The sequence below is a fragment of the Enhydra lutris genome, unplaced genomic scaffold (genome assembly GCF_002288905.1).
Source record: "Enhydra lutris kenyoni isolate GAN:26980312 unplaced genomic scaffold, ASM228890v2 scaffoldscaffold11, whole genome shotgun sequence".
Classification (NCBI taxonomy): domain Eukaryota; kingdom Metazoa; phylum Chordata; class Mammalia; order Carnivora; family Mustelidae; genus Enhydra; species Enhydra lutris.
Window position 1 is genome coordinate 36,259,459 of NW_019154095.1, and position 25,421 is coordinate 36,284,879.

A 25,421-nucleotide genomic window follows, 5' to 3' on the forward strand; every position below is an offset into this window, starting at 1 on the left:
TTTAATATCTTAAATTTTCACTCTGTGAGGAAACCATTATTAATAACCTTGTATCTATCTTTCCACCATTTACCAATTTCACCTTTCTTTTAAATTTGTAGAAACCTACCAAAAAGGTTTGTTTTTAGAGAAATGGAAATACTGTTTTGCTGTTGGGAGGTCTTGTTTAATAATGGTATTCATTTTCTTCCTCTGTGTATATATCTTAACTCATTCTTTAACAGGTAACAGTCTGTAGTATTGCACGTAATAATAAGGTAATAAAGTTATTTCCAAGGATTGTCACTATAGTGTCCTGCAATAAACATCCTTATATGTATATTCTTAGGCAATAGATATTTTGTTTTGTAGGCTTAATACCAAGCAATGAGTTTCTGAATCAAAAAGTATGAATAATAGTAATAATACAGATAATAATAATAACAACCCAAACAACAAAAGTAACAGACATTCATAGAGCACATACCAATTGCCAGGCATATTTCCAAGCAATTTGTATGTAGTAACTGATTTAATTTTCACAACAACCTTCCTTATTAGTCACATTTTGCATTAGGATTTTTGAGAGATATTGCCAGTTTCTGAAGAGACAGTAGCAGTTTAGATTTTCAAAAGCATTCAAGATGTACTAAAATATTATACCACATCTTTGTGTCAATTTATATTTCCCTAAAAAACTTCCCCAAATAATTACTGGCTATTTGCCTTTTCCTGTTTCCCGCTTCCAAATTAATATTTATTTTTTAGATCAGTTTTAGGTTCACAGCAAAATTGAGTGGAAGGTACAGGAAGTTTCTGTATGTCCCCTGCCTCCACACATGTATAGTCTCTCCCATTATCAATGTACCCCACCAGAGTGATATATTTGTTATAACTGTTGATCCTACACATCATTATTACACAAAAGCCATAGTTTGTATTAGTTTAATATTTTTTATATTGGCCTAATCATTCCCTAGATCAGCCAACATTCATCTGAATCTCAAACCATTGGGCAGTCCTGGCCACCATTAGCAGAATTACTATGGCTACTTACTCATGACAGTACTTATTATGTGGTTCTGGTTTTGTGGTTGTGCTTGTTGTGCAACAGTTTGCAGTTTGTATAACTTTTTTTTTTTTTCCCAAGCCAGAGGAAGAGAGAAAGAGAGAGTGAGAGAGAGGGAAACTGTGGGAAGTTGATGGGGGTGAGAGGCAGAGGGAAAGGGAGAGAAAAAATCTTAAGCAGGCTCCATGCCCAATGCTGAGCCCTAGTGGGGCTCAAGCTCATGACCCTGAGATCATGACTGTTAGGGTCCGTAATCAAAGGAGCAAGACTGATACAAAGTGAAGGTCAAGCAAAGCTTTATTTCGTGCCAAACATGAAGAATCATACTGACCCCTCAGGGCCGTCTCTTGCAAAGAGGCGACCCCTCCCAGCCTCACAGACTAACTTTTATAGAGGTAGTTTAGCCGGGCTATACACAGGTGGCCAATGAGATTGCAATACACAGAGAAAACTGCACAGTCGTGCTAAGTCTGCCACACACAGAAAAAACTGCTAGGTAACACACGGGTGGCCAATTGAATTTCAGTTTACCCTCGTAGATATATGTGTGCCCCACTGATTGGATGTCTTCACCTGGCCTGACCCGCCCTTGTATCTAGGCTTTGCAAGTAAGTTCCTCTGGGAGGGGCAGGGTCAATCTAAGTTTACTGCAACAAAATGGCTCCCTCTGACTAAGTAAGCCCTTACAATGACCTGAGGCAAAAACCAAGAGTTGGATGCTTAACCGACTGAGCCACCCAGACACGGCACGTAACATTTTTATCTGAGAGTCTTTCATACCAATTTGTGCAGAATGAGTTCATTGATTGTAAATACATATGTAGCTATCCAATATATATCTCATTTATTATTTTTTAAAAGATTTTATTTATTTATTCATTTATTTAAATTAACATATAATGTATTATTAGCCCCAGCAGCACAGGTCTGTGAATCGTCAGACTTACACACATCCCAGCACTTACCATAGCACATACCCTCCCCGATGTTCATAACCCAACGACCCTCTCCCTACCCCCCTCCTTCTGCAACCCTCCTTTTGTTTTGTGAGAGTAAGAGTCTCTTATAGTTTGTATCTCATTTGTTATTTATTCTCCTATGTATTTATAGTAAGAAAAGCCATATTATAGATGTCTTCGGGCATGATGTTCTCGACACCAGTGAAATTGATGGATTATCAATGATACAATTCTCAAGAGTGCTATAATCTACTAATTTTTACTTCAGAGGGTTTATCCCAGTTTTCACTCAGACCGATAATTCAAAAACATTTCTGTTCTCTACATTTTCAATAAAAAGAGTATCTGCACTCACTTATTTTTGTTAATGCATAAGAAATGCTATTTTGTTGTTATTTTAATATGTACTTCCCTGATTATTAATAATATATAGTATCTTTTCAAATGTTTACTGACTATTCTAATTGAATTGCTTCTCTGAAGCTTCTGGTTTTCCTTTTCAGTTTTCCTTTTTATTCATTTGTTTTGGGTCATTTATTTTCAATCTATGGCTTACCTTTCTGCTTTTCTTTCTTTTTTTCCCCATGACCAGTTTGTGGGAATTTTTGTTCATTGTAGATATTAATTCTTTATCTCTTCTATATGTTGCAAACATGCTATCTAACCTATTGATTGTCTTCTTCCTTTGTTTGTGGGATTTATTGCTATAAAAATGAAATATTCATATAATCATTATACTAATACTTGATTCCTCACTGTGTCTATCACATCCTGAATTTGTATAATATTCCTATAGTATTTTTAAAATTCTTTTTACATTTAAGATGTAAATCCAATGTTTTCACTTTACTTATTTAACAACTGTATTGTATTTTCCAAGTTTTTTTACTACTTCCTTTGTATTTTTTCCTTTTATTGCGATTTTATGTTGATGTAGGTATTTTTTAGATTATTTTCAGATCATTTTATTCAGATGGCATGTTTTCTGAATCTGTGCATATCTGAAATTGTCCCTTTTCTTCTCACAATTGAATAAATCCCTTAATTTTTCATTTTGGTTTTAAATCACTCACATTTTTAAAAGTTTTACAGAAATCTATGGTTTCATCCTGAGTCTTATGGATCTTCCCTCTATAGTATAGATTTTCCTCCAGCTATTTTCAAATCTTTATTTTGACCGTGTTTTTTACTAGCAAAATGTGTTCTTTTTTTGGTTAGGACTCTAATTCTGTTGTCTGCAAACAAATTCTCTTTAACACATTTATTGAATTATTTATTTTAGTTTCAGATTCATCATTTGGTTTCAGGGTATCTTTTTCTTTGAAACAATCTTCTCTGAAAGTTTATCAACTTTTTAACTTATTAACTTTCCTTGAAATAGTGATTATTTTCTTTAACCAAATTCTTGGTTCAGTTTCATTAGGAACTTGCTTTTAAGTTTTGCCTTCTATGCTTTTGTTCATTTTCCTTACATGTTTTTTTTTTTTTTTCCATTGAGTGGACCTGTGTATTTCTATTAATTCACTGATTAAGGCAGACTTTTTGTTGTTTTGTGTAAAAGAAAAAGGGACCCAGGGTGAATGAACTTGCAAACTAAAGTTTTATCCTTTAAATTATGCTCATCAAAAACCTGTTGAATTTTCCTGGCAGAAGCTTCTGGATTCCCATTTCCACCACCTCCATTGTCTTGCTTAGTTACTAAAACGTGGCTCTGCCTTTGGGCCAGAATCTGTGTTCCAGGTACTTGCACCTAAAGCAACACAGGCCATTTGGCATTGCCCTTGAATATATGTGGAATATGAGCTGATAAATATGTTTTGTTTTGTCTGGGAAGCTCTCTAGTTTTCTTATTTGACTTGAGGAAAGGAAGAGCTGTCAGGAATGAGAGAAGATGAAGCAGGATTGGAAAAAGAGAAGTGATGGTGAATGTACACACTCCATGAATGCTCTGGTCCCTCTTTGATTCTGGCCTTGAACTGCCCCTTGGTGTTGGAGTCCTTGGGAAACCGTAGTCTCCCGGCGATAACTACTGTGGTCTCCGAACAGTAAATACAGTGGTCAGATTGTTCCATAACAATCACTATATTCTCTGTGGGAAGATTACACTTTGGTACCATTTAGATGAGGTTTGTCTGTAGAATTCATGCAGCTTATGAAATCTGAGCAAAACACTAGTCTTCTGCTTCTAAACAAAGGCTTTAAGAACTATTGTATGCTTCTACAATTTCTTTTCTCCTTTTGCTACAAGAAAGATAGGTTCCATGGGGTAGGAGGTATGTCTTTTTCCAGGTTCCAGAATGAAGTTTTTGTGGAGCTGAACCTGCAATAAACTTGTGAAGAACATTCATTGTTGTTTCGAAGCATTGAGAATTTGGGGGTTGTTTTCACCACAGTATAATTTCATCACAGTATAATGGAAAAAGCATATATATTTTTTGTTTCTTATCAATCTGTGGTTACTTCTTAGAAAATACTAACAAATTAGCAAATATTTATGCTATGAGATTTATTGATTGTTGAATCTAAAAGAAGACTTTGCCATGGAAATCTGGAAGTCCTGGTTTCTAGTATACATAAATCTATGTCATTATGGTGTCACTACTGCTATAGATTATATTGCTTAGTATTTTTTCTTATATAAAATATGCTATCAGAAGGCAATGAGATAATGGAAAGAGGAGTCCATTTAATTTTTGGATATTTGAATGTGTAATATTGAAAGTGAATTTTAATTTCATGATTCTGTTTTTGTTAATGTTACTATTACAATGAAGTGTTATTACTTTGGTTGAATTAGGTCATTTTTAGACCCTCATTTCCTGGTGTATGCATACAACAAATCAGGAACATTGTATCCACATTCCTCATTTATAAAGGTAAGTTTTCTTTTATGCTCTGTAGATTTACGTTTTTTGTATCATTAAGGTGCAATTGGCAGGAAGAAGAAGAATGCCTTCCGCCCCACGGAATTATTGGGCAAACAGATCAGAAGCCCAAATGTAATGCGGCAATTACTATGAAGGCAGATTGAATAGAATGACTACTTTTCAAATTTGGAACTCCAGAATCTCTTATCCAAAAATGTTGTTTAAATTATTAGCAGGGGTCTGAGAGGAAAAGAAAGTGGATTAAGGAGCTAAGAATAAGACCCTAAATACAGAGTCATTTTAATTGAGATGTCATAAGACCTCAGCAGTGGAGGAAGTGGTGGAAATTACAATTATCATATGGTTTCACTCACAGGTAGAGCATAAGAAATAGTGCAGAGAACAATAGGAAAAGGGAGAGAAAACTGGGAAAAAATTAAATAAATTTAAATTAAAAATATGCATTTTAAAAAAAGAAATTAAATTTCTAAACAATCACATTCCCAACAAAAAAACATTAGGTCTACATGTTCTCACACTTTACCTTTTCCAGTCTTTAACTATTTTAAGGTAATGCCTCTATGAACTTTCATTTGCAATTTGTCGTGTGGACATAATTTTTTAATTTTATGGGGTACATGCCCAGGAATATGATTGCTAGGTCATATGGCAAGTATATATTTATTTTTTTAAAAGAAATTTTCAACTATTTTCCAGTGTGTCTGTACCATTTTACATTTCCACTGGCAATGTAGAAAAGATAGAGGGTCTGAATGTTTGCCACTATTTGATCAGTATTCAAAATCTTTTAAAATTTTAGTCATTTTGATAGATGTGTAGTAATATCTCATGTAATTTTTAATTTGCATTTCCCTAGTGCCCAGTGATGTTGAATATATTTTCATGACATGAAATATCTATTAATGTCCTTTACCTAGTTTCTAATTTGATTTTTTTTTTTTAAGATTTTATTAATTTATTAGACAGAGAAACAGTGAGAGAGGGAACACAAGCAGGGGGAGTGAGAGAGGGCAATGCAGGGTTCTGGCTAAGCAGGGAGCCCGATGTGGGGCTCGAACCCAAGACTCTGTGATCATGACCAGAGCTGAAGCAGATGCTTAACCAACTGAGCCACCAGGTGCCCTTGATTGGTTGTTTTTTATTGTGATTTTTAAGCAGTTTATATATTCCAAATACAAGTCCTTTTCCAGATATGTGTTTTGTCAATATTTATTCCTAGTCTGTAATTTGTCTTTTCATCTTTTTCATAAGGTCACTCATTGATTATAAATTTTTAATTTTGATGAGAGTTAACTTATCAACTTTTTCTTTTATGAATGGAAGTTTGGTACCAAACTTAAGAACTCCATTTATTCCTAGTTCCTGAAGATTCTACATTTTTTCCCTAAAAGTTTTACAGTTTTATTTACATTTAATTTTATGTCCACTTTGAGATAATTTTGTGTAAGGTGTGAGATTTGGATCAGGGTTTATATTTTTGACTGAGGATGTGCATTTATTTGTTTCAACATTATTGATAGAAAAAGCTGTTCTTCATTGAATTGTTCTTGAATCTTTGTCAAAAAGTTAGTGAGGCATATTTTTGTGAATATATTTCTGGGTTCTTATTCTGTTCAGTTCTTCTATGTGTCTGTACTTCTGCAACTATCATGCTGTCTTCCATACTTTACTTGTAAATTAAGCATTTATATGGACTGCAGTGATTCCTCCTACTTTATTTCTCAAGATTTTAGACTATCATAGGTATTTTGCTTGTTCATATAAATTTCAGACTAAATGACTTCAAAGATACAAACATAAAGATAAAATATTTATTCTTCCTTCATTGAGGATAATGTTAGCTTGTAGGTTTGTTTTTTCTAAATATATTACTTACAAATTGGAGGAAATTCTCTATTTCTAGATTGCTAATCTAGAAAACCCCCCATCAAGGGGTATGTGTTCAATTGTATCATGTGACTTTTCTGTATCAGTTGATATGATCATATGACTTTTCTTTTTTAGCCTCTTGATATGACAGATTACACTGATTGATTTTCAGATATTAAAATAGTGCTGCATATCTAGAAAAGGTACAACTTGATCCTGCGGATAATTCTTTTTATCCAGACTGGGTTTGATTTGCTAAAATTTTCTTGAGGATTTTTTTTGTCAAAGTTCATGAGAAATATTGGTCTGGTTTTCTTTTTTTTGTACTGACTTTGTCTAATTTTGCTAGTAGAGTAATACTGGCCTCATAAAATAAATCTGGAGGTGTTATTTCCTGTTTATTTTCTGGAAGATGTTGTATAAAGAACATGCTAATTTTTAAGCTGTTTGGTAAAATTCTTTACTAGGCCTGGGTGTGTGTGTGTGTGTGTGTGTGTGTGTGTGTGCGTGCGAGAGAGAGAGAGAGAGAGAGAGAGAGAAAGAGAGAGAGATTTTTAATTACTGACTCAGTTTATTTAATTGTTATAGGAATATCTTGTTTATCTGTTTCACATGTATTATTTTGGTGGTTTGTATTTTTTTAAGGAATTGGTCCATTCTATCTCAGGTGTGGAATTTAGGGGTATAATTGTGTCATTGTCCTTATTATCCTTTTAATGATTACAGGACTGTTTTATTTCTGACATCAATGATGGCTTTCTTCTCTCTTCTTTGTCAGTCCTGCTGGAGATTTTCCAGCTTACTGAACTTATTGAAGAACTAGCTTTTTCTTGCTTTTTCCATATTGTTGTCTTATTTTCAATGTCATAAAATTTAGCTCTTACATTTATTATTGTGTCCCTTATACCTTTCTTTGAGTTTCTTTTTTCTAGTTTGTTGAGGGCAAAATGTATTATCAATTTGTGACCTTTCTTCTTTTCTGTCATAAGCATTTTAGTACAAAAATTTCCTGTTCAGCACTGCTCAGCTTCAGCTTATAACAGTATGTTTTATTTTCATTTTGATATAGTTATATATATATATTTTTAAAATTTCCTTTGAGGTTTCTTGTTTGACTCATGGAGTTTTAAGAAGTGTGTTGTTCAGTTTCCAAATGTTTGGAGATTTTTCCTGTTGTCCTTATCTGGTGATTTCTTATTTGATTCCTTTATGCTTAGAAAATATATCCTATATGATTTCAGTTCTTTTAAATTTGTGAAGGTTTGCTTTATGATCCAGTATATTATATGTGTCAATAAATGCTCTTGGATAGTTGGAAAATATGTGTATTCTGCTCTTGGTTTGGAATCGTCCATAAATGTTATATAGATCATATTGATTGATGTTATTGTTAAATTGTGTATTTTTACTGATTTTCTGCCTAATATTATTGATAGCTGAATGATACATTTTGAATTCATTATTTATTATTGTGGGGGTTTTTTTTGTCTTTCAGTTTTATCAATGTTTGCTTCATGTATTTTGAAGCTCTGTTTTTTGATGCCTAATACATTTAGAATTGCAGTGTCTTCTGGATAGATTGATGCTTTTATGATTAAGTAATGATTCTCTTTGTCCCAAGTAGATTTTTTTTTTTACCAGTAAGTCCACTTTGTGTGAAATTAATAAAGCTGCTTTGCTTTATTTTTATGAATACTCACATGATATATATTTGTCCATTCTTTCAATTTCAGTCTACCTATGTTATGTTTGAGATGAGTTTCTTAAAAGAGTATTTAGTTGAGCCATAGTATGTTTCTTTTTCTCCCATTTACCCTGACTCACAGTATTTAAAGTGATTATTGATATATTAGGATTTTTGTTTGCCATAACTCTAATGGCTTGTTTCTTTTTTTCTATATTTCTCATTCCTTTGTTCATCTCTTCTTGCCTTCTTCTGGGTATTTGGACATTTTTTAGGATTGCATCATGATTTATTTATGGTGTTTTAAAGTATTTTCCTTATTATAGTTTTCTTAGTGTTTGCTGTAGGTATTACAATATACATATAAAACTTATAATAAAGCTTACTATTGTGTGGTACTTTTACTACTTAAGTAAAATATTGAAACCATAACTTCTGTTTGGGTTCCTTTATCCTTTGCACTTTTAAAATACAATTGATTAAAAATTCCTATACATATATTAAGTATCATATGATATTGTATGATTTTTGTGTCAACCACCAAATGTGATTTAGGGAACTCATGAAGTAAAAGATTGCCTGTTATATTTACCACTACTTTAATCCATTCTGTTTTTCCTAATTCCTTATGATGCTCCAGGCCTTCATGTGATATAACTACCTTTGTTTTTTGGAGTTTCTTTTTGACATTCTTTAGTGGTATGTGTGCTGGTGATAAAATCTAGTTTTCCTTTTTTTTTTTTTTTTTTTTTTGTAAGTATTTTTTTTTTTTCTTTTTTTTTTTTTTTTTTTTTGAGAAAGTCTCTTTTCTCTTTCTCCATTCTTAAAAGGTGAATTTGCCAGATATAGAGTTCATGTTTGTACTTTTAGCAGTTGAAAATTGCTGTGGTATATCTTCTTAGTCTTCATTTCTTCAGATGTGAGATCTGTTGTCATTCAAGTTGGTGTTCCCCTATAGGTTAGGTGACATTGCTTTCTGGTTACTCAGAAGATATTTTTATTGATTTTATTTTAATTATGATAACTGATTTATTGTTGGTTACTTTGGGCCCATTCTTTTTGCAGTTTGCTTAGCTTCTGGAATCTAAATGTTTATATGTCATCCATCATCGTTGTGAAGTTTTCAATATTATTTCTTTTTTCTTATTTTTAATTTGTATTTCATTTTCTTGTAGTAAAAATACTTAAATGTGAGCTCTACCATCAAAAAATTTTAAGTATATATTTTTGTTAATTATAGTATGGTGTTTTACAGAAGATCCTAGAGCTTACTCATCTTGCTTGACTGAAATGTTATGTCTATTAGTTAGTACTCCTCATTTCTCCCTCTCTCCAACTGATGGCAACCACCATTCCACTCTCTGATCGTATGAATCTGTTTTAGATGTCTCTTATAAATGAAATCGTACAGTATTTGTCTTTCTGTGACTGACTTCTGTGACTAAAATCTCTTAGCATGACGTCCTCAGGGTTCATCCATGTTATCACATGTTACAGAATTTGCTTCTTTTTAAGACTGAAGAGTATTCCATTGAATGTGCGCTGCATTTTTTTTTTTTAATCTACTCATCTGCTGATGTCTGGTTAAGTTGTTCCCACATTTTGGGTATTATGGTTAGTGAGTGGGGCAGTGAACATAGGAGATCCAATATCTCCTTGAGGTCCTCATTCCAATCCTTTTGGTAACTACCCAGAAGTGACATCTCAAGATCATAAGGTAGTTTTATTTTTGGTTTTTAGAGGAGTCTCCCTACTGTTTTCATTAGCAACTGCACCATGTTGTATTTCCACTAACAATGTGCAATAATTCCACTTTCTCCACATCCTCACTAACACTTGTAGTTATTTGTATGATAATAGCCATCCTAAGTGGTGGGAGGTGATTTTACTGTGCATTGACATTTTGAACATTATAAAATGTCCTTATTTGATTCTTGTGACAGTTTTGACATAATGTCTATTTTATCTGATACCAGTATAACCACTTCTGCTCCCTTTTGGTTGTCATTTGCTTGGAATATCTTTTTTCTATGCCTTCCCTTGCAGCCTATATGTGCCCTTAAATCTGAAGTGAGTTTCTTTCAGATTGCTTATAGTTGGATACTGCCTTTTTTCCCATTCAACACTCTTACTATGTCTTTTGATTGTATTGTTTAATCCATTTGCATTTAAAGTTATTATTGATAAGGAGGTTATTTACTATTGTTACTTGTTAATTGTCTGGTATTTGTTTTGTAGTTTTTTTTTTTTTTTTTTAAGATTTTATTTATTTATTTGTCAGAGAGAGAGAGAGAGAGAGTGCGAGAGTGAGTACAAGCAGATAGAGTGGCAGGCAGAGGCAGAGGGAGAAGCAGGCTCCCTGCTGAGCAAGGAGCCCGATGTGGGACTCGATCCCAGGACGCTGGGATCATGACCTGAGCCGAAGGCAGCGGCTTAACCCACTGAGCCACCCAGGCGTCCCTGTTTTGTAGTTGTTTTGTCTGTCTTTTCTTCTCTTGCTCTCTTCTATTGTGTTTAATTGAAAATTTTTAAGTATGTTTTAATATTTTGGCCTTTTTCTTTTGTGTAAATTATATTGGTATTTTCATTTTGGTTACCATGGTGCTTATGTGAAATGTTGTATGGCTATAATAGTGTATTAAAAGCTGATAAAAACTTCAACCACATACAAAAATCTGCAATTTTATTACTCTTCCTTACATTCATTTTGTGTTTTTGATGTCACAACTTATATCATTTCATATTGTGTATCTTCTAACATTTTAGTTATGCTTATTTTTAATATTTTTGTCTTAACTTTTATACCTGAATTAAAGTGATTTACACACTATCATCATATTAATTTAGTATTCAGCATTTTCTATATATTTACCTTTACTAGCAGTTTTCATTCTTATATGCTTATGTCACTGCTTAGCACCCTTTTCTTTCAACTTGAAGAACTCCTGTTCATATTTCTTGTAATGCAGATACAGTAGTAAGATTACCTCAGTTTTGGCTAGGAAAGTCTTCATCCCACCATTTTTTAAAAGACCTATTTTTTACCTCCCAACAAACAAGAACTCAGGACCTGACAGATTCCCTGGGGAATTCTACCAAACTTTCAGAGAAGAAATAATACCTATTCTCCTGAAGCTGTCTCAAAAAATTGAAGGAGAAGGAAAATTTCCAGACTCTTATTATGAAGCCAGCATTACCCTGATCCCAGGCAAAAATCCCACCAAAGAGGAGAATTTCAGGCTAATATCCCTGATGAATATGGATGCTAATAAGATGCTCAACAAGATCCTTGCTAATAGGATCCAACAGTACATTAAAAAGATTATCCACCATGACCAGGTGGGATTTATCCATGGGATACAAAGGTGGTTCAACATTTGCAAATCAATGTGATAGAACAAACCAAGAAGAGAAGAGAGAAGAACCACATGATCCTTGGAATTGATGCAGAAAAAGCATTTGACAAGATATGGCATCTGTTCCTGATTAAAAGGCTTCAAATTATAGGGATAGAGGGAACATTCCTCAACTTCATAAAACCTCTCTATGAAAAACCCACAGCAAATATCATCCTCGATGGGGAAAAGCTCACTGCCTTCCCTCTGAGATCAGGAACATGACAAAGATGCCCACTCTCACCACTCTTGTTCAACATAGTATTAGAAGTCCTAGCAACAGCAATCAGACAACAAAGAGAAATAAAAGGTATTCAGATTGACAATGAAGAAGTCAAACTCTCTGTCTTTGCAATGACATGATACTTTATGTGGAAAACCCAAAAGACTCCACCCCCAAACTACTAAAACTCATACAGGAATTCAGTAATGTGGTAGGATACAAATCAATGCACAGAAATCAGTTGCTTTCTTATACACTAACAACAAAAATATATAGAGGGTAATGAGAGAATCGATTCCATTTACTATAGCACCAATAACCATAAGATATCTGGGAATAAACCTAACCAAAGTGGTAAAGGATCTGTACTCAAGGAACTATAGAACCCCCATGAAAGAAATTGAAGAAGACACAAAAAGATGGAAGACCATTCCATGCTCATGGATCAGAAGAATAAACATTGTTACAATGTCTATACTGCCTAGAGCAATCTATACTTTCAATGCCATTCTGATCAAAATTCCATGGGCATTTTTCAAAGAGCTGGAGCAAACAATCCTAAAATTTGTATGGAATCAGAAAAGACCCCAAATTGCTAAGGAAATGTTGAAAAAGAAAAACAAATCTGAGGGCCTCACGTTGCCTGATTTCAAGCTTTACTACAAGGCTGTGATCACCAAGACAGCATGGTACTGGCATAAAAACAGACACATAGACCGGTGGAACAGAGTAGAGAGCCCAGATATGGACCCTCAACTCTATGGTCAAATAATCTTCGACAAAACAGGAAAAAATATCCAGTGGAAAAAAGACAGTCTCTTCAGTAATTGGTGCTGGGAAAATCGGACAGCTATGTGTAGAAGAATGAAACTCGACCATTCTCTTACACTGTACACAAAGATAAACTCGAAATGGGTAAAAGACCTCAATGTGAAGCAGGAATCCATCAGAATCCTAGAGGAGAACATAGGCAGTAACCTCTTTGACATTAGCCACAGCAAATTCAAGATATGTCTCCAAAGGCAAAGGAAACAAAAGTGAAAATGAATTTTTGGGACTTCATCAAGATCAAAAGCTTCTGCACAGCAAAGGAAACAGTCAACAAAACAAAGAGGCAGCCCACAGAATGGGAGAAGATATTCGCAAATGACACTACAGACAAAGGGCTGATATCCAAGATCTACAAAGAACTCTTCAAACTCAACACACACAAAACAGATAAACAGGTCAAAAAATGGGCAGAAGACATAAACAGACACTTCTCCAAAGAAGATATACAAATGGCTAACAGACACCTGAAAAAATGTTCATCATCATGAGCCATCAGGGAGATTCAAATCAAAACCACATTGAGATACCACCTTACACCAGTTAGAATGACCAAAATCACCAAGACAGTAAACAACAGTGTTGGAGAGGTTGTGGAGAAAGGGGAACCCTCTTACACTGTTGGTGGGAATGCAACTTGGTGCAGCCACTTTGGGAAACAGTTTGGAGATTCCTTAAGAAATTAAAGATAGAGCTTCCCTATGGCCCTGCAATTGCACTAGTGGGTATTTGCCCCAAAGATACAGATGGAGTGACAAGAAGGGCTGTCTGTATCCCAATGTTCATAGCAGCAATGGCCACAGTCAACAAACTGTGGCAAGAAACAAGATACCCTTCAATGGATGAATGGATAAAGAAGATATGGTCCATATATACTATGGAGTATTATGCCTCCATCAGAAAGGATGAATACCCAACTTTTGAATCAACATGGACAGGACTGGAACAGATTATGCTGAGTGAAATAAGTCAAGCAGAGAGAGTCAACTATCATATGATTTCGCTTATTTGTGGAGCATAAGGAATTACATGGAGGACATGGGGAGATGGAAAGAAGTGAGTTGGGGGAATTTGGAGGGGGAGTCAAACCATGAGAGACTGTGGACTCTGAGAAACAAACTGAGGGTTTCAGAGGTGAGGGGGGTGGGAGGTTGGGTGAGCCTGGTAGTGGGTATTAAGGAGGGGCACATATTGCATGGAGAATGGGTGTGGTGCATAAACAATGAATTCTGAAACACTGAAAAGAAATAAAAAAAATAAAAATTAAAAAATAAAAGGCCTAATTTTTCTTTTGTATGAACAGTTTTGGGTTGACAGCAAAATTAAGAGGAAGGTATAGACATTTTTTAAATATCCCCTGGACCCACATGTTCATAGCCTCTGCTGTTAGTGACATCCCCAGCCACAGTGGTATATTTATTACAATTAGCTGCATGATCATGTCATAATTACCCGGAGTCCACAGTTTAAATTATGGTTTAACTTTGGTTTTGCACATTTCATGGGTTTGTGCAAACATATGACATGTGTCACCATTGTAACATCATACAGAGTAGTTTCACTGCCCTCAACATCCTCTGTGCTCCACCTATTCAACCTTCTGTCCTCCCCTCACCCTGAGAACTACTCATCTTTTTACTGTCTCCATAGTTTTGCCTTTTCCAGAATCTCATGTAATTGGAATCATACCATAAAAAGGCTTTCAGATTGGCTTCCTTCACATGATAGTGTGCATTTAAGATTCCTCCATATATTATCATGGCTTGATAGTTCATTATTATTAGGACTGAAGCATAATCCATTGTTTGGATGTACCACAGTTTATTAATCCATTTACCTACTGAAGGACGTCTGTATTGCTTGAGTTTTGACAATTATGAATAAAGCTGCTATAAGCCACGTTTGCAGGTTTTTGTGTGAACCTAACTTTTCAGCTCTTTTGGGTAAATAAAAGGAGCAAGATTGCTGGATCATATGTTGAGTGTGTTTATCTTTGTAAGTAGCTCTCCAAATTCTTTTCAAATGACTCTGCCATTTTGCATTCCTGCTAGCAACAGATGAGAGTTTTTGTTGCTCCACACACTTGCCAGGACTTGTAGTTATCAGTTCTTCAGATTTTGGACAATTTAATTATTGTATAATAATTGTATGGTGGTATTTATTTTTAAAGATTTTATTTGTTTATTTGACAGAGAGAGAGACACAGCAAAAGAGGGAACACAAGCAGGGGGAGTGGGAGAGGGAGAAGTAGGCTTCCAGATTATGACCTGAGCCGAAGGCAGATGCTTAACCATTGAGCCACCCAGGCATGCCTGTATAGTGGTATTTCATTTATGTTTTAATTTTTTAAAATTTAAATTAAAATTTGTTCAGCTTTGTGATGTATGATTTACAAATAAAATTGTGTGTATCTAAAATGTACAAATATGGTTCACATACATACACTTTGTGTGTGTGTGTGTGTGTGTGTGTGTGTTGAAAACACTTAAGGTTTACTCTCAGTAAATTTCAGGTATATAACACAGTATTATTAACTGTAGCTACCATACCATACATTAGATCCCCAGAGCTTATTCATCTTGTAACTGAAGGCTTTGACTAGCATTTCTCCATTTTCCCAATCCCCACCACTGGGTAACCACCATTCTACTCTGTTTTGACGAGTTCAACTTTTTGTTTTTAGATTCCACATATTAGTGAGATCATATAACATTTGTATTCTGTCTAATTACACTTAGAACAATGTCCTCTGGGTCCATCCATGGTGTTGCAAATGGCAAGATTTCTTTCTCTCTCATAGGTGAATAATATTCATATATATCACATTTTCTATACCCATTAATCCATCCTTGAACACTCAAGTTGTTTCCATATATTGAGTATTGTGAATAATCCTGCAATGAATATATGAGTTCAGATATCTCTTTGAGAAACTGTTTTCCTTTCTTCTGGGTATGTATCCAGAAGTGGGATTGCTGAATCATTTTAGTTCTATTTTTAATTTTTTGAGCGATTTCCATATTGTTTTCCATAATGACTATACTCATTTACATTCTTAAAACTGACCATGTACAGTGGTTCCTTTTTCTTCACATCCATGACAATACTTGTTATCTCTTGTCTTTTTGATAAAAAGCCATCCTATTGGGTGTGAAGTGATACTTCATTGTGATTTTGATTTGAATTTCCTGATGATTAGTGATGTTGAGCATCTGTCTGTTGGCCATTTATGTATCTTCTTTGGAAAATATCTTTTCAGGTCCTTTGCTCATTTGGTATTTGGATTATTTGTTTTTCTGCTATTGAATTATATATGTTTCTCTTATATTTTGGTTAACCCCTTATCAAATAAGTGGTTTGCACGTATTTCTCCTGCTACATAGATTGCGTTTTTGATGTGTTGTTTCCTTTGCTGTGCAGAAGCTTTTTAGTTTGATGCTGTTCCATTTAAAAATTTTTGCTTTTGGTTTCAAATCCTCAATCCAAAAAATAATTGCCAAGACCTACATCAAGGAGGTTTTTCCTATGTTTCTTCTAGTTTTATGGTTTCACATCTTATATTTAAGTCTTTACTCCATTTCAAGTTAATTTTTGCAAGTGGCGTTATTTTGCTTGTGGATATTTAGTTATTTATTTATTTATTAAAGAGACTATCTTTCCCCATTGTGTATTTTTGGCATCCCTGTGAAAGATTATTTGATGTTATATGTGTAGGTATGTGTCTTGGCTCTTAATTCTGTTCTATTGGTCTATCTGCTGGCTTTTAAGCCGATATCATACTATCCTAATTTTTATAAATTTGTCTTAGAGTTTGAAATCAGGAATTGTGATACCTCAGCTTTTCTCCAGATTGCTTTGGCTATTTGGGGTCTTATGTGGCTCCATAAGAATTTTGAGATTTTTTTTTCTCGTTCTGTGAAAAATGCCAGTGAATTAGGGGTTTCACTGGATTTGTAGATTGCTTTAGGTAACATGGACATTTAATAATATTAATTTTTCCAGTCTGTGAATGCAGGATGTCTTACTATTGTGTCTTCATCAGTTTCTTTCATCATTGTATTATAGTGTTTAATGTATACATCTTTTCACCTCCCTTATTAAATTTATTCTTTTATTCTTTTGGCTGCTGTTAAATGGGATTTCTTTTCTAATTTCTCAGATATTTACTGTATAGAATCACAACTGATTTTTATATGTTTATTTTTTTCCTAAAACATTACTGATTTTACTGATTTTTCTTTTTTAACCTGTTGCTGTGATTGCTTACATTACTTCATTTTTGAATGTTGAACCAGCTTTGAGATAAATCCAAGTTAGTTGTTATTTATAATTCTTTTTATTCATTGTTAGATTTGATGTTCTAATTTTGTTGAGGATTTGTGCATATATATTCATGAGAGATATTGGTCTGAACTTTTCTTCTAATATTTTGGTCTCATTTTGGTATTAGGATAATCCTGTCCCCACAGAATAGGTTAGGACATATTCCCTCTGGGTCTATACTCTGAAGGAGTGTGTAAAGAATTGGTATAATTTCTTCCTTAAATGTTTGGAAGAATTCAACAATGAACCCATCTGATAATTGTGCTTTCTACTTTGGAAGATTATTAATTTTTTATTTGATTTCTCTAATAAATATAGACCCATTAAGGTTGTATATTTCTTTTTAAAAAAAGATTTTATTTATTTGACAGAGAGAAAGAGAGAGAGAGGGAAGGAGAACACATAGGGAAAGTGAGAGGGAGAAGCAGACTCCCTGCTGAGCAGAGAGCTTGATGTAGGACTTGATCCCAGGACCCTGGGATCATGACCTGAGCCAAGGGCAGAAGCTTAACTGACTGACCCACCCAGTCACCCCACATTGTGTATTTCATTTTGTATGAAGGATGACAAATTGGTCCATTTCTTTCTTTTTTTTTTTTTTAAAGATTTTTATCTTTATTTATTTGACAGACAGAGATCACAAGTAGGCAGAGAGAGAGAGAGAGGAGGAAGCAGGCTCCCTGCGGAGCAGAGAGCCTGATGTGGGGCTCGATCCCAAGACCCTGGGATCCTGACCTGAGCTGAAGGCAGAGACTTTAACCCACTGAGCCACCCAGGCGTCCCAAATTGGTCCATTTCATCTACATTTTCAAGTCTGTGGGTGTGGAGTTGTTCATCATATTCTTTTATTGTCTTTTTAATATTTATGGGAACTGTAGTTATGCCAACTTTTTAATTCTGATATTAGTAATTAGTGTTCTTATTTTTACTTAGTTTCCTGGCTAAAGACATGTTGATTTTATTGATATTTTCAAAGAACCAGCTTTTGGTTTCATTCATTTTCCTATTTTCAGTGTCATTGGTTTCTACACTAATTCCTATAATTCTTTTTCTTCAGTTTACTTCGTATTTAATTTGCTCTTCGTTTTTTAGTTATGTAAGGTAGAGACTTAGATTGTTGATTATAGGTATTTCTTCTTTTTTAATATATGCATTAAATGCTATAAACCTCCCCCTAAGCACTATTTTTGCTGCATCTCACAAATTTTGAAAAGCTGTATTTTATTTCCATTAGTTAAAAATATTTTAAAATTACTTTTGAGATTTCTTTTTTGATCTATGTTTCCTTTAGAAGCATGTCTTTAATCTCCTGTGTTTGAGATTTTCCAGCTATCTTCTTGTTATTGATTTATAGTTTAATTCCACAGTGGTCTGAGAACAGACATTGTATGATTTCTATTCTCTGATGTTTGTTCAGGTTTTTTTTTATGACTGAGAATGTCTGTCTTGGTGAATGTTCCATATGGACTTGAGAAAAATGTGTATTCTGCTATTGGTGGATGAGGTAGTCTGTAGCTTTCAGTTATACCCAGTTGATTGATGATGTTGCTGAGTTCAACTGTGTCCACTTTAAAGTAACTCTAGAGCATATCATAGGTAGTGTGAGCCCTTTGCAATAAAAAGTAATCCTAGTTTTTCCCTTCCATCCCTTCTATCATTGCTGCTTATATATAAGCAAATATATATATGTGAAGTATAATATATAATTTCAAATATATATAAATATATTAATACATATAAGCATATATAAATACATATAAATATGTAATACAATTTTACATTTATATGTTAAATATGTAATATAAAATGTATATCTTTTACATATGGTATCTGCATAAGCATATGTAGTTAAATACATTGTTGCTATTATTTGAACAATTATTATATCAGCTAAACATAAGAAAAATAAAAGTTTTTATTTTACTGTCATATTCCTTATGGAGATTCAAGTTTCTGACCTATATCATTTTCCTTTTCTATACAGAATTTTTTCAAAAATTTTCTTGCAAACAAACCTACTAGCAACAAATTCCCTCAAGTTTTGTCTCATAAAATCTTTACTTCTTCCCTTTTGAAGGATAATTTTGCAGGGTATAGAATTCTAGGTTGGTACTTTTTTTTTCCTTCCCTCTCAATGCTTTAAATATTTCCCTCCAGTCCCTTCTTGTACACATGATTTATGAAGAGAAATCTTAAGATTCTTAACTATTGATCCTCTTTAGGCAAGGTTTTCCCCCCTCTGGCTTCTTTTAGGATTTTTTTTTATCTTTGATTTTCTATAATTTGAAAATGATATGCCAAAATATAGTTTCTTTTTTTTAATTTATTCTGCTTAGTGTTCTATGTGCTTTCTGCATGTGATTTGGTGTCTGACATTAATTTGGGGGAAATTATCAGGATTATTGTATCAGATATTTCATTCCTTTCTCTTTCTCTCCTCTTTCTGATATTCCAATCATGTGTATGCTACACCTTTTGTAGTGTCCCATATATATTCTGTTTTGTTCTGTCCGTGTTTTCTTGTTTTTTAGATTTTAAAGTTTCTGTTGATATATCCTCAAGTTCAGATATTCTTACTCCACCCACTTCTATCTACCAGACCATGAAAGGCACTCTTCATTTCTGTTATAGTTTTTCTTTTTTAATTTAATCTCTAGCATTTGTTTTGGGTTCTTTCTCAACATTTCTATCTTTATGATTACATTGCTCATCTGTTCTTGCATGATGTCTAAGGTATCCATTAGATCCTTTAGCATAACAATAATTAGTGGTTGTTTTAAATTCTCAATCTGATAATTCCAACATTCTTGCCATGTCTCATTTTGATGCTAGCTCTATCTTTCCAAATTGTGTTTTTTTCCTTTGACATTTTTTGGATAGCTGGACATGATGTACCAGGTAAAAGGAACTGCTATAAATATGCTTTCAGTAATGTAGTGGTGAGGTATGGTGAGAGAGGATATGTTCTGCAATCCTATGATTAAGCCTCAAATTTTTACTTGGCCAATGCCTCTGGACTATGCACAACACAAGACTTTCTAAGTTTTTTTTTTTTTTTCCTTTCTCTCTGGGTAGGACAGAATGGATTTGGGTATTTCCCTTCCCCATGTCAGTTAGGCTTTGATAATTTTCCAGCAAGTTAGTCTTTATTTAAATGATACCACTGAAATCAGGCCTTGTTAAGGACAGAATGCTTTGATGTATTTCAAAATGGTCCCTTTTCTCATCCTCTTACTGAAAGCATGAAGGATTTTTCTCTGATATTTACTATGGCATGTTGGTCAAACTTCTGGATGTAAATGTTACAAAACTCTGAGGACCTTGTTAGGGGTTCTCTGAAATTTTTATTTCTCAGGGTAGTCCACACTGATTGTCTAGCATTTCTTCAATAACTGTGAGGATTAAATACCCTAGCACAATTTCCAGCAGCATTTCTTACTACTTCTGCTTCAGTAAACTGTAACTCCCTGTGTTCTCCTGCCCACCTCCCCAATCTTGGGGTCTGTGGTTTGCTCTGTGTTCTCACCCCATTCCAGAGCTAAGAAATATTGTTGATTTTTCAGTCTGCTAAGCTTTTTACCTATAGGTAGCATGGAGTGGTAGCTTCCAAGTTCCTTATATGTGTAACTATAAACCAATCTCTTCATTTCTTAGTTTTGCAGGACATAATATTTTTGGTTGACTTTTTTTTCTCTCTGTCAGCACTTTGATTATATTATCTCACTTCCTCCAGGTTTGCCAGGTCTCTGCTGAAAAATCCATGGAAATTCTCTTTTTTTTTTTTATTTATTTATTCGACAGATGGAGATCACGAGTAGGCAGAGAGGCAGGCAGAGAGAGAGGGGGAAGCAGGCTCCCTGCTGAGCAGAGAGCCCGATGTGGGGCTCGACCCCAGGACCCCGGGACATGACCTGAGCTGAAGGCAGAGGCCTTAACCCACTGAGCCACCCAGGCGCCCCTAGTATTATAAATATACTATAAATATAGTACTATAAAAGTACTATAAATATACTATTTATAGTATTTTTCTCTTTTTGAAATTCTCACTTAGTTTGTGCATTTTTTTCTTGACCTCAGTGAGTATCTTTATGAGAGTTCTTTTTTTATTGAGGTATAATTGACATTAACTTTATATTCATTTCATATGTTCAATATGATTCAGTATTTGTATATATTGTGAAATGATCACAGTCTAGTTAGCATCCCTCACCATACAGTTACTGAATTTTAAGATATATTCTCTTAGCAACTTTCAAATATGTGATGCAGTATTATTAACTATAGTTGCTGTATTGTATATTACATCCCATTACTTATTATTTTATAGTTAGAAGTTTGTGAGAGTTATTTTTAATTCTCCAGACAGTAAATCATTTAAGTTTATTTCAATAAGTTCACTTTCTGGAGATTTATCTTGTTTCTTTGTTTAAAACATCTTTTCTTGATTCTTCATTTTACTTGACTCACTGTTTTGTTGTTGGCTCATAGTCAAAACAGTCAGTTCTCCCAGTCTTCACCAACTGGCCTTGTGCAGAAATGGATTCTCCAGATCAGCCTTGCCATTGATTTTGGGGGCTTCTACTAACTTTTTATCTCTTCAGGGAGAAGCAGAAACCTATGTTTTTTTTCCTGCTTTCTCTGTGTTAGATAGGAGGGAGGATCAATAGTATCTACCATTCCAAGCTGCTGCCTCTGGTCTCTTTCAGGCAATTAGATTCTGACAGATCTATCAGTGCTCCAGGATTCATGAGACAAATGCTAATTCTATGGACAGTTTTGGAGGCACTACACGCATGGATCAACTTTTTCCTTTTCCAGTGACAAGCAGAAAGCTAGGGTTTTTCATTCACTTACTCCATGCTGAGTTGTGGGGGTTGCAAATCAATGATTTGTACTAGACCAAATCAATACCTCTATTTTACTTGGGTGGCTAAGACTGTGCTGAACTTATCAGGACTCAGGTGATAGACTGGTGATACAGATACTAGTTTTTGGGTAGCCCTCTCAGAACAGTTGGGGCAATTGACATATCAACAAACACCTTTCCTTCCCTGGTCAAGCTGGCAAGCTGGGAGCCAGGGAGTCTGTTTGTGATTATATGGCAGTGCTCTGGGCAGTGTCCCTGATGAAAAGTACACCGAATCTTCTTATTGGCTTTGGTGAGTTTGATTTTGAATTCTCCTAGGGTATGCTTTTCAAGTAATTTCTGATTAATCATGAAAGGAATTTGTCTATGAATTATTGCTGAATTGGTAAATCAGTTCCATGATGGAGGGCCCAGGGCTTCTTACTCCATTCTTTCTGACCAGAAATTCAGCCTTTCTTTCTTTCTCCTTTTTTTTTTTTAAAGATTTTTATTTATTTGAGAAAGGGAGAGAGAGAGCACATGAGCTGGGTGGGGGAGTGGCAGTGGGAGAGGGTGAAGCAGACTTCCCATCCTGCTAGCCTGATCCCAGGACCCCGAGATCATGACCTGAGCTGACTGAATGAGCCACCCAGGCACCCCTCAGCCTTTGTTTCCTTAAGTACTTTTCAAATCCACATTCTTTGTTATCTTTCTTGGATTCTGATATATATTTTATATCTGGTATTGTTCCATAGTTTATTGAGGTTCTATGTCTTTTATTAGCTCATTTTTCTCTGTTTTATATATTGAGTAAATTCTACTTATCTGACCTCAAGTTCACTGATTCTATTGCTTGTCATTTCCAGTCTACTTTTGAGCCCATCCAGAGGTTTGTTTTATGTATATATATTTTCTAGTTCTAATACTTTGTTTTTTATGGCTTTTATTTCTATTCTGTCATTTGTTTCAAGATTATTTATAATTGCTCATTGAAGAAATTGTCCATGGCTGCTTTAAAATCTTTCTCTGATAGTTCCAGCATGTGGCTTATCTCAATATTGGCATCAGTTGGTTGTCTCTTCTCATTTTTATTATGATTTTTTTGGTTCATGGTATAGTCAGTGTGATATTTACTTGTACCCTTGGTGTTTAAATCTTGTTTTTGAAGCAGTTTTTCAAGCAGTCACCCCGTTTAAGTTTAGTGTGGCATGTTATTCCAATGACAATGTAGCTTTCTTATAACTTTTTTTTTTTTAAGATTTTATTTATTTATTTGACAGGTCACAAGTAGGCAGAGAGGCAGGCAGAGAGAAGGGGAAGCAGGCTCCCTGCTGAGCAGAGAGCCTGATGCGGGGCTTTATCCCAGGAGCCTGAGATCATGACCTGAGCTGAAGGCAGAGGCCTAAGCCACTGAGCCACCCAGGCTCACCCCTCTTATAACTTTAAATGTTATTCTGTTTAGCTTTGTTCTTCTGGCTCTACTGGACTTCTGCTGTTGCAGCCTGTGGTGGTAAGAGATACGTGGGCCACCTTGTCCTGCTAGGTGGGGTCAGATGATGAAGGATCAGTGAGATGGACAACATTTCTTCTGGCTGTACTCTAGCCACTGGATGTCAGTGCACCTCTCACTCTATTTTTGCTAGTTCCCTTTCAGTAAGGAAATTTACTATCTGGAGCTGATGGAAATAATATGTATCACAGCTAATATTGTATAATATTAACATAGAAACAAATTCATATGAAAGAATGTGATGAAGCTAAAGTTTTCATGGGGCAACATTAGTGAAGGAACAGGGCTGACTGTAGATATCATTAGACTTTTAAGAGAAAGGAATATTTACCGAAAAAGATTATTAGGGGAGAACCTGGAATATTAATGCTGTGAAAAAAAGTCCATGGGGAGGAGAGCTTGAACTAAGGTTGATCAACTTGGTGAGATACTAAAGAGAAAAAAAATGAAGAAATTTCAGTTAAGATACTTTTGGGTAACTTGGAAAAAAAAAACAAGTGAAATGTTCATATTTGAAGTCAAATTAATGCTGTGAATTAAATCAAGTTAGTAGTTATAAATGGTACATTTAAGAAATGTAGCTGAGAGAGAAAAGATACAGATAAGGAAGTTGTTTGTCAAATATTTAAAATTAAAGCAGGAATTATTTGGGGAAGGATAGGAGTCATGACTATTCTTAGGCAAATATGTTTAAGAGGAAGAGATTATAGATAATGGAATATCTGGTAGATAATTATGGTAATGGTAAAGGTTAAATCTAAATGCTTGATGATATATAAGAAATAAGGATAAACTAAAAAGTTTATTTACAAGTCATTCATGCACTTTTTGTGATGAGCACCAGGTGCTGAATGGAAGTGTTGAATGACTGTGTTGTGCACCTGAAGCTAATATTATACTGTGTGCTTAACTAACTGGAATTTAAATAAAAACTTAAAAAAAAAACCAAATAACTCATGAGTGTATCTTTGTATACTCCTGCTTAGGGCCATTGTCTTTATCAAGGATATGCTGCAGAGGTTCCAAAATCAGTTGTGACACTTAGCACCTGTTCTGGACTCAGGTAATAGTATGTTCTAGAGATGTACATGATCGAAAATCTTGTGTGACCCTTTAATTTTTAGAAACAGCTTGAAGGATAGAGCAAAGACAAAGAAAATAGAGACTTTGTGTTTCTTCTCATATACTTTCCTTTTCTCCTCCTCACTTTATCATTTTTCCTATTCTCTGTCTCCATCCTAGGCTGGCAGTCATAAAACTTATGCAGGAAAATCTTCCACTAGTATGAAGAATATTCACATGTCTTAGCCACACTAGCACCACAATGACTTCTAAATCCCTTAATAGAGAGAAGAAGCTATAAAATTGTGTTTCAAAGTTTACCCAAGTAAGAAGAAATGATTCTTAGATATTAGGCCACAAAGACCACTGTTAAATTCCTATAAAATGTTTTTTATTTAATGTTGATTTACATTTCTCAGCAGGTAGTCTATATTAATTATCTTTTAATTTCTTTTTTATGTGTTTAAATACCTAGGGGATTATTGCTGTTGCAGAATGTCAGTTATGGCATTGAGCCATTGGAATCTGCAGCCGCATATGAGCATATGCTTTATCAAATAAAGAATAATGAAATTAATTTTTCCCCTGTACAAGAAAATTATCCTATGACTGAACAGGTAGATCAGTCCTACAGGATTCTTGTGAAATCGGAAGTAAGTAACCACTTCTATGTTATCTTCACTTGTGTTATCTTCAATAAATTTATTCACATTGGAATTGTTACATTTGGAAAACAAATTTAAATGATATTGATTATATTAAAAACTTCTGTTACAATATATTTAC

The 25,421-nt window shown here is 34.4% G+C and overlaps 1 protein-coding gene across 1 annotated transcript in view; it reads left to right on the top strand.

The window, feature by feature from the left end:
- LOC111144594 (disintegrin and metalloproteinase domain-containing protein 18-like) overlaps positions 1–25,421 on the top strand; it is a 99,338-nt gene that overhangs the window by 5,975 nt on the left and 67,942 nt on the right. Inside the window, exons 4-6 of the mRNA XM_022498970.1 lie at positions 4,805–4,883; positions 24,560–24,636; positions 25,111–25,288. Coding sequence (XP_022354678.1) covers positions 4,805–4,883; positions 24,560–24,636; positions 25,111–25,288 — 334 coding nt within the window. The remainder of the gene's footprint in view (positions 1–4,804; positions 4,884–24,559; positions 24,637–25,110; positions 25,289–25,421) is intronic.